The sequence below is a fragment of the Mytilus californianus genome, unplaced genomic scaffold (assembly GCF_021869535.1).
Source record: "Mytilus californianus isolate M0D057914Y unplaced genomic scaffold, xbMytCali1.0.p SCAF_4, whole genome shotgun sequence".
Lineage (NCBI taxonomy): Eukaryota > Metazoa > Mollusca > Bivalvia > Mytilida > Mytilidae > Mytilus > Mytilus californianus.
Genome location: NW_026262690.1, coordinates 87,118,329 through 87,128,443, shown reverse-complemented (window position 1 = coordinate 87,128,443; position 10,115 = coordinate 87,118,329). Strand labels below are relative to the sequence as shown.

The window sequence follows — 10,115 nt, the reverse complement described above, 5'->3', positions numbered from 1 at the left end:
CCCATATGGCGTCTAGTACCGTTTTTTTTGTGGAATTATTTTCAAGATGTCGATTCCGCATCATTGAACACATTTGCAGTTTCATTTTGAACCTTGTTGTTTGTGATTGTCTAAATTATTTTAGTAATAACAAAATATGCACAACACAAAATTCAACAAAATGAAGAAAAAAAATAAGAACAAAAAAGAAAAAAAGCGGTGTATAGGACATCAGAAACCAAGAAAACACTATTAGTTAATATCAAATCATATACCGCTTTATCTGTATATAAGTTGAAGTTGGTTGATACTTCTTTACTGTATTCATCCTTGCCATCAGTGACGATGATTCCATAAATATATGACATGCTCGCATCTCTATTTTCTGGATGAACCATTTTATAATGTTTTCGCAATTCGTCTGAATTCAATTGAAAACACTGATAATCGATATCAATAAAATACAAAATTAAGCGTGGATCTTTTTTTAAATAAGACTTTATGTTTGATTCTGTCTTTTTTCTTTCTTTCATTCTTTTTTATGAGGATTATAAAAAAAGACCACATTTCTGTGACTTTTAAAGGGCGACTTTTTGTTCGCCTGATTCAACATTTAATTTAATTGATTTAATGCAATTAGAGTTAGTAAATACACGGACATTGGTTATTTATATTTCTATGAATCAAAATCTCAAGGATCGTATAAATTGAAGAGCCAGTATAGGAGGTTAAATCAAAATTTAACTCATTTTTTTTAACAAGTATTTCCGAAGAAATATATATGAATTCATTACGACAGATGATCATGATGAACAAATTATCATATCAAAAGTCTCTTTTATTATTTTTTTGTTCAACTACACCGTCGGTAGATATAGTCGAGCGTCTGGTTTTGTCCGTTTTAATGGACTCCCTCTTTTCATTTACCTTAGAGTGCGGTATTTTTGTTATTATTCCATTTTTTATTTAATCTCTGAAACCGCGACTACGTCAGTAGACGGAACGTATATACACTCATCGCTAATACCAGGATTAAAGTTGTGCACGCAAGACGCGCGTTTCGTCTACAAAAGACTCAACAGTGACGCTCGAATCCAAAAGTTAAAAAGGCCAAAAAAGCACGAATTTGATGATCATTGTGAGGAATAGATGACGCCTACCTGTGTTTCAAACTTTTTTCTTTCTTTTTGGACCACTAGTATTTAAGTCAAAACATTTTTCATAACAGTAGACAACACATCGTCGACTTAATGTTTACAACATAAAAACTTTAAATTTGCGATACAATTACCTAATAATGCCCCTGCTGCTTCTCTTGTCTTTTTGGTGGAACATTTATCGTCCATATTAACCTGTGAGGCAGGTAAAATGGCATAGAAAGCACCACCAAATAAAATATCGACAACAATTTTTCCATATTTAGGTACATTAATTAATACATCTGTCAAAATAAAAAAAACTAATAAAATGTCTATTACATGTTTATGAGGGAATGCGTATTCAAGTATGAAATAACACAATTGCACCGATCAGATTATATACATACAAACAGAAGACAATACCTGCATTCAAAAGAGAAATCAAATTTTTATTCCAGCACCAGTATTTCATATATATTAATGGAAAAACTCACAGTTACTTAACCAATACTTGCTCCCTCTTCCCAGTTTTCTTGATTTACCTTCATTGGTCAAAATGTTATATCTTTCTGCCATGAAAAAGGCAAGGCCGCTGATATGAGCATTAAACACCAACAACTATGCAACGTATATGTCGACTATTATATTATTTGTTTGTGCGTTTCTCTGTTATGAATGTTCTTGCGTGTGTTTGTGCTGTATTTCTGTCATGTAGTGTTTTAGTGATATTTTTTAACATTGTCATTAAGCGGGAGGTTTGGCATGCCATGAAACCAGGTTCAACCCAACATTTTTTCTTTAAAATGTCCTGTACCAAGTCAGGAATATGGCAGTTGTTATCAAATAGTTCGTTTCTATTTGTGTTGGCGTTTGTTTTTGTTGCACTTCGGTGTTCCTGTTGTTCCTTTGTTTTCCTCTTATAGTTGATGTGTTTCCCTCGGTTTTGGTTTTTAACCCGGATTTGTTTTCTCTCAATAGATTTATGACTTTTGAACACCGATATACTATTGTTGCCTTTATAGTTGGTTCGTTGTCTTCGTACTACTTATATGACAGTTGTTTGTAGTTACATACCGGTAGTATAACACAAAATCAAATGATATCCGTATTGTTCAAACCAAATACTTATTAGTAAAAGATATGAACGGAATCGTTCATGCCTTTAATAAAGAAAAACATAAAACAGTTTGGACATACACAGCCTATGAAACACCTTGCAAGTAATTATTGCAACAATATCATGCACAACTTCGCATGTTGCATATGAATCGATATTCTCTGTAAAACAAGATTTCACCTACCCTGACAAATTAGACCATAGTTGGGTTTAAATAATCTGTTTAGACAATTTTTTCTTTCGATTTGCTACCTTGAATGCACTTGTGCTAGTCCAAAAAGTATTGTATTGTCTATGATATAAAAAAGTTGATTTTCCTTTCTGAAAGAATGTAAAAAATATCTTCTGACCAACCAGAACTATCAAAATCTATAATAATGGAACTACTGTCGCCCCACGGAATTTCTCTTCCTGTGACAGATTGGGAGTCGCTTTAGACTAAGTCGAATATTTTCTCCAGGAAATACTGATGTTTAACAATTGCATACCTTTTTCATATAAGAATGAAGGAACGCTTAAAAAGCTAACAGCTCCTGTTTTATTTCCATCGTTCTGTACACGAGCCTCGATAAGACCACATGGACATTGGATTTTTCCGACTGTTTGTGGTACGCTGGGATTCCTAGCGATGCCTTTATCTACTATATATCTTCCTAACGAAATAGTAGCATCTCCACACATAGGACAATATCCCCCATTATCCATTAATATAGCACCAATGTCAGCCTCGGGATGATCTGGTGGAACCAATAGCACAGCAAAAAAATCAAAGTGTCCTCGAGGTTCCAACATCAAGAGCTTACGCGGATGATCATATTCTTGCTTCAGGTAGTTGATCTTTTTTACAAGTGTGTCTCCTGGTATTTCTGGATATCCATTTTCTATTATTCTGATCGGCTGCCCACCAGTATGCATTTCAGTTGTTACATATGTTGCCATGTCTATGAATAACAGCAGATATTTTACTTTTTGTCAGAAAAATTCCAATATTATCTGACTAAATATATTAAGAAGTTATGAAAATTCCGATTGTAAAAGAAAAATCTAAAAGATCTATTCATACCTTATATGTATGATGACAGTATTCGGAATTTAAGTTCATTAATATGTGAAATACTTAATGTTAGGCTTAAACAATTGCTATGATTGTTAGTTTTTATCTGGCAAGTTGTTTTATGAAATTTAATTGAAATTAGTAATCAAAATATAAATAAAATGGCGTTTTTATATTTCCATCATACAGAAATTTCTGTACAAAATCAATGCAGACCATGTGACTTAGATAAATTTTAAAAATCTCAGACTTGAGGGTTTTCCAATGGTAAGTGGTGAAGAAAGTAAATAAGGCTTTGAAGCGGGAGGTATGGCTAGCCACAAAACCAGGTTCAACCCACCATTTTTTTTCTTAAAATGTCCTGTACTAAGTCAGGAAAATGGCCATTGTTATATTGTAGTTCGTTTCTGTGTGTGTTACATTTTAATGTTGTGTTTCTGTTGTGTCGTAGTTCTCCTCTTATATTTGATGTGTTTCCCTCAGTTTTAGTTTGTAACCCGGATTTGTTTTTTTCTCAATCGATTTATGAATTTCGAACAGCGGTATACTATTGTTGCCTTTATTTGAAATCTTCTCTCCGCGTTTTTTTTTTTATATTAAAAAGATAAACATAAAATGTCATGTTGGTAAGTAATTGGAGAGATGCAGAATGATATATCTTTTAAATGAAAAAGTTAAAAATTTACACTGGTATTTCCTAGAACAAGCAAACCTTACATCAACAAGAAAGACGGTATTACAGTTCCATCATCATAAAGATAAATGAACCCATTTGCAATACCGATACACGCTTAAATAACAGATTATTTGATCAATATAAAGTTCTTTCGGGAACACAGCAAATTATGATATTAATTCAAAATTTTAAATCAATTGCTTTTTAAAATTTTATAAAAAGATGTACTCGAAAAGGAATATCGAATGTTATCTTTTTACAAGGTGCCATATGTCAAGCAGGATCTGCTTACCCTTCCGGAGCACCTGAGATCACCCCTAGTTTTTGGTGGGGTTCGTGTTGCTAAGTCTTTAGTTTCCTATGCTGTGTGTTGTGTACTGTTGTTTGTCTTTTGGTCCTTTTCTTTTTTCTTTTTTTTTTTGCCTCTTTCAATTTAATTGCACAAAAAATCAAATCAATATCTGATATGAAAACTGAAAGATGAACAAAATTATCACTTTCAAATCCTTGTCAAGCTAAAAGGTAAACGGGAACAAACCGGACAGATCTGTGATTACAAACCAAACAGATATGTGATTGTACACTGCAAAAATTAAGATCTACTATAGATCACACTATCCACATAGATTGCTGGAAACGGAGTTGTCTCTTTCACTTTAATTGCACAAAATATAAAATCATCATCTGATATGAAAACTGAAAGATGAACAAAATTATCACTTTCAAATCCTTGTAAACCAAAAGGTAAACGGGAACAAACCGGACAGATCTGTGATAACAAACCAGACAGATATGTGATTATACACTGCAATAATTAAGATCTACTATAGATCACACTATCCACATAGATTGCTGGAAACGGAGTTGCCATTTTCACTTTAATTGCACAAAATATAAAATCATCATCTGATATGAAAACTGAAAGATGAACAAAATTATCACTTTCAAATCCTTGTAAAACCAAAAGGTAAACGGGAAAACACCGGACAGATCTGTGATTACAAACCGGACAGATCTGTGATTGTACACTGCAAAATCTACTATAGATCAGGAAACGAAGTTGTTGTGTTCATGACCAGTACTGTAATGTTGGTGGAAAATATGCTTTCATTTTGAAAGCAGTTAATTACATCTGTCATCTCTTGTCATGTCTGTTTTGTATTACTTAAAGTCTTTACGTCGGGCTTGTTATAACAGTTTTTTAGGAGTTCTTTTACTGCTTTGCCTATTATTTCTTATTTACAAATTGTGACTTGGTTGGAGAGTTGTCTCATTGGCACTCATACCACATCTTCTTATATCTATATATTGTGAGAAACTTGACATTGTGTTCCCTTGATTCGTTATTAGTTGTCAAACATTTTAGATAATTCCTGTTATTTTTTATGTACAAATGTATAATGCGCTATTAATATTAAACAGTTTCACATTCTCTAAATTCTGATTAAAAATATGTAACACGCTCAGTGGGTCTCGCCAACAGTTTGACGCCATGTTTTGATATGAAAATCATTCTTGCAGAATTTATTAATCGAGCAGATTAGACAACAGTTATGAATGTTTTTATTTCGATTTAAGATAATAAACGATTAAGATTTACATAATACTAAAATTCAAAGACCCCGTAAATTTCATATTTCGTTGATTTACAAAAGACAAAAGATTTTCTGAAACATAATTTGTTTCAGAAAGCAACAATCAAGCGGACGAAATCGAAATCACCTAAGATGAGTTGTGGTTGATATGGTTTTCCTTTCTTGTTTTCGCAGCCCAAAATCTATATAAATTTCATGCTTACTTAATATATCTTTACTCACGATCTTTGTTTTATCCTCGGTAACAGATGAATTATTCAGGTCAAGTTTGTTGAAGCATATAGTGCACCAAAATATAGTTGCTTTTTTTTTATAATGAAAGACATTCAGGTATTAATGTGCAAAACAAAATCTTAAATGTATATATCTATATATATATATAGTTGAATGAAAAGAGATGTGGGGTATTTGAACCATGAAAGTAAAATCTAAAATTACCCAGAAATCAGCATAGTACAGTTTTAATCAACAGATAATTGTCTATACAACTGTCAAGTACTCAACGATCGAAAAGTCTATTTAATAAAGAAATGAATGCTGGTTTTATTTAATTAAACAAATGAAAGCAAGTGACCTTCATATTTTTCACGAAGCGCACACGTGGCAGAAGTACTTGGTAAAATGTGATGCATCCAATTCGTATAAATTTTCGAGCACACAGAGTTCAAATCTAATATTTACAGATTTTCGAAATGTAAAACATATATGTGATTAACATTTTGAATCTTAAAGTAAATCTTGTAAATACAAAACTTCGGCAGAAATTGTATAGTGAGATGTAAACAGAGGAATTCCGCGTGAAATCAGTTATAGTATGTCATATAACTGAAATTGGGATATTAAGATGTTAATTTCAAGTACTAGTAAATAGGTCGTAAAATATTTATCAAATTTCAATCATTTTTATTCATTTATATAACACTGTTTATGATAATGATTTGTTGTTTTATATTTGTATCAATTATCCATATTTACAAGATATACTCTCATTTTTTTTCAAATTGATAAAATTTGCAATTTTTTAAAAGCACAACATTTTGCATAAAGTGCTTGAACAATAATAAAAAGTAGTGCTAATCATTTAGATAGGCGAGATTTATTATTCTATAATCTTTGGTTTTTTTTTCTCATACGGTATGGGTATTTTTCATACAAAATGAAATCATATGACGTGCTTTGAATGTTGCACCTGTGATACTTTCAAATGTCCTTGTTTGACCAAGTTTTATCAATCCCCTACCAAACTGCTGTGCTATCCTAGATGTAACACCTGATCCACAAGGAGAGCGATCCAACTAAACAATAAGTATAAATCTAATGTAGCAATTGTATATTTTCATCATCTAATCAAGTTTCATATAATATCAAAGGTGAACATATGGGTCATTCTAGGTAGCCCTTCTAGTTTTTTCCCGTTCATTAAAATTGTTCCATATAATAGCTTTTGCCAGTAATTCGTTAATTCTCTGTATTGTATCTTCCATGTTTAGGAGTTCTGTTCCTGAGAGCATTTAACTAGTTTCATTTCATATGATTACAATACTTTCCTTTGGCCTACCTTTTTTTTTTTTTTTTTTTTTTTTTAACTTTTTTGGAAATTCTTATTACTAACTACAGCAATTAGAATTAAACTTCCCACATTAAAGTCGTTATATTTTTGCGTGTTATATGCTCACCCAATTTTGTCAATATAACGAAACTATAAACAACTGGCATACAAATAGGAGGTTTAGCTATCTATAAAACAAGGTTTAACCCACCATTTTCTTCGAACAATTCCTGTACCAAGTCAGAAATATGACAATGGGTCCCCATTCGTTACATTGGATGATAAAGTATAACATTTGATTTTGTCAATTCAAATGGCCGTCTCCTTTTTGAATTCACCTTTTAGATGTTTTTTTTTTGTTGATACATAGAAGTACATATAATTGATTTCCAGATAAAAAAAAAAACATCTGGATCAACTGAAACGTAACAATTACAGAAGGCAAAAGGCATTGCCCTTAGTATTTACTAAAAAAAGAAATTATACATCAAATTTATTATTTACCATTCTATCCGCAAATACACAGCAATTAGCAGTTACTTCTTCACTGTATTCATCTTTTCCATCAGTGATGATAGCTGCATACATGTATGATAGATCACTGTAATATGGATGCACTACTTTACAATCTTTTCTCAGCTGTTCTGCAATACAATGAATATGATGTATTCAGCAATCTTGTCATAACAAGAATAAGCAAAAATATAGCAGGCCACACAATCACCAATAACTAATCATCTGGAGAGAAAAAAGACATACAAAGAAAGCCGAACAACAACGAACAACACATAGTCCAGGTAGCCCTCTGAACTTGCACAGACACAAAATGTGGGTGTTTTGAAGCCATTCATGGCAATTTTAAAACTTAATTTTGGTGTCATGGATAACAAAGTGACGTTGATTAGAAGGCAGATAAATCAGACTATGAAAGCCCAAACAATCCAGTCATTATATTACTCTTATATTGGTGGAAAGAATCGAAATTGTCAAGGACTTTATTTGTCGAGTTTGATATACGCTGTTATTTCTGTCTTGAATTTTACCGATTCCTTAATATTTTGTTCGGTGTTTGACTGTTAAATGTAACATTTCAAAGGACATGATAATTTTTATAATTAGCACATTGTGGTTGCAGGCTAAGGTGTCATTTTCATGCATGCCAAGCTCAGTTGGAGTAGTATTATCCCGATTCTTAAGAAGTAGATAAACATTATTCGTGTTTGCAACCTGTCAAATATCTTTAAACTGTTTATCAAACTGGAGTAACTTTATATAATATCCAGAATATATATGGGGTACCTAACGTTGCTCCTATTGCTGCCCTGATCTTCCTGGCGGAAGATTTAATTTCCATATTAAACTGTGAAGCAGGCACCAAGGCAAAGAACCCGCCACCAAAGGAAATGTCGACGACAATCCTTCCATATTCTGGTACATCAACTGACACATCTGATGTAATATAAAAAAATGCAATATTTAATAAAATATATTATTGTATAAACCGATTAAGATGATATACAGATGCAATAATTTTGAATTATTTTTACGATACGTTCATCTCATTATTGTCATTCAAATACTACTGTATTATAGAAGATTGTCTCACTCCATTATATAAGTATTGATGTCAAAAAGTAAAATGATACCTCTGATATACTGCTAAATAAACAGAAACGACAATTTAAAAGAATGCCTACAAATAATATCATAAAAAGACAAATTAGCATTTAGCATTTGCGTATCAAATAATGATACTATAAAGTCATGAGCAACTACATGACAATTCTTTTAAAGTCTCTGTTTAATTCCTTCAAAATTTATTTATTCGCGGGATATAGAGCTTGACATATTGTGTATAAACTTGTCTGTTGCTGAAGATCTTTATATATTTATATCTTTTTCTTTTAACATTTTGTATGGTTAGGTTGTTGTCTCATTGACGTATATCTCACCCTTCTCTCTGTCCAACTCATTCTTCACACAACCAAGAATCCACCAACACACGCAAACATACATAGCGTGAAGAGAAGTTGTGATTGATTATTAGTATTTTGGACCTGTCAATCTACAGAACTGAGGCTAATTTGTATTTTGAATTATTGTGAGATTTGAATTTTTTATTCTTATTTTGAGATGGTAAAAATTGACAACTTGATGACTAAAAGTTTGAAAAAAATTGAATAAAAATAATTTTTAATTAGGTTGTCCGTTTTTAATCTCGTGAATTTATCCTTTTCTTGGGTAAAAACATAGGGAACCCATATACAGAAGAGGTACTACATGTGTGTGTAGTGGTCACACCAGTTATTATTGTTTTTTACATCTTACCTTTTGCGTATAGAAAGGCAGGGACACTTAGAAAGCTAACAGCTCCACTTTTCTTCCCATCGTACTGCACACGAGCCTCCACAAGACCACAAGGACATTGTATTCTTACAACTGTTTCGGGTATGGTAGGGTTCTTCACAATGCCTTTATCAACCATGTATCGTCCCAACGATATAACACCATGTCCACACATGGGACTATACCCCTCATTATTTATGAATATAACACCAATATCAGCATCCGGATGATCTGGGGGAACCAGTATTGCCCCGAACATATCAAAATGTCCTCGTGGTTCCCACATTATGAGCTTACGTGGGTGGTCATATTCTCTCTTCAGGTAGTTGATTTTATCCAATATTGTGTCTCCGGGTATTTCGGGATACCCCTTTTCTACAATTCTAAATGATTCCCCTCCAGTATGCATTTCGGTTGTAACATATGTTGCCATGTCTGTAGTCTACACAAAAATTGGAGTTCAGATAAAAGAGGACAGACAGGTTTGTTTACCATTCACAAAATGACCTAATTATAGCGTTTGTTTATGTGTACACATATAATAAGATACTAAGTTAACTGATTTATAAGGGATACAAGTCTGTGAAAACAAACACACAAAGACATAAACATTTGAAAGCTATATATATATAAGGGAAAATTATTAAAGTGTGTTGTTCG

The 10,115-nt window shown here is 32.3% G+C and overlaps 1 protein-coding gene across 1 annotated transcript; it reads right to left on the bottom strand.

Moving 5' to 3' along the window:
* Positions 1-6,377: 6,377 nt before the first annotated feature.
* LOC127737123 (trans-L-3-hydroxyproline dehydratase-like) lies at positions 6,378-9,888 on the bottom strand. The gene is made up of 5 exons (XM_052247657.1): positions 9,438-9,888; positions 8,409-8,558; positions 7,614-7,753; positions 6,714-6,855; positions 6,378-6,385 (listed from the first exon to the last, which is right to left on the bottom strand). Exons 1-5 carry the CDS (start codon positions 9,886-9,888, stop codon positions 6,378-6,380), a joined length of 891 nt encoding a protein of 296 aa, XP_052103617.1.
* Between the last annotated feature and the right edge of the window lie 227 nt (positions 9,889-10,115).

What these genes read in the sequence shown, in the direction of transcription:
- LOC127737123 (XM_052247657.1), bottom strand. Translation starts at nt 9,888, where the DNA reads ATGGCAACATATGTTACAACCGAAATGCATACTGGAGGGGAATCATTT. An exon ending in AGCAATAGGAGCAACGTTAG is followed by an intron (nt 7,754 to 8,408) that starts GTACCCCATATA and finishes ATTGTATTGCAG; the next exon opens with AACAGCTGAGAAAAGATTGT. An exon ending in GTGTATTTGCGGATAGAATG is followed by an intron (nt 6,856 to 7,613) that starts GTAAATAATAAA and finishes CTTATTGTTTAG; the next exon opens with TTGGATCGCTCTCCTTGTGG.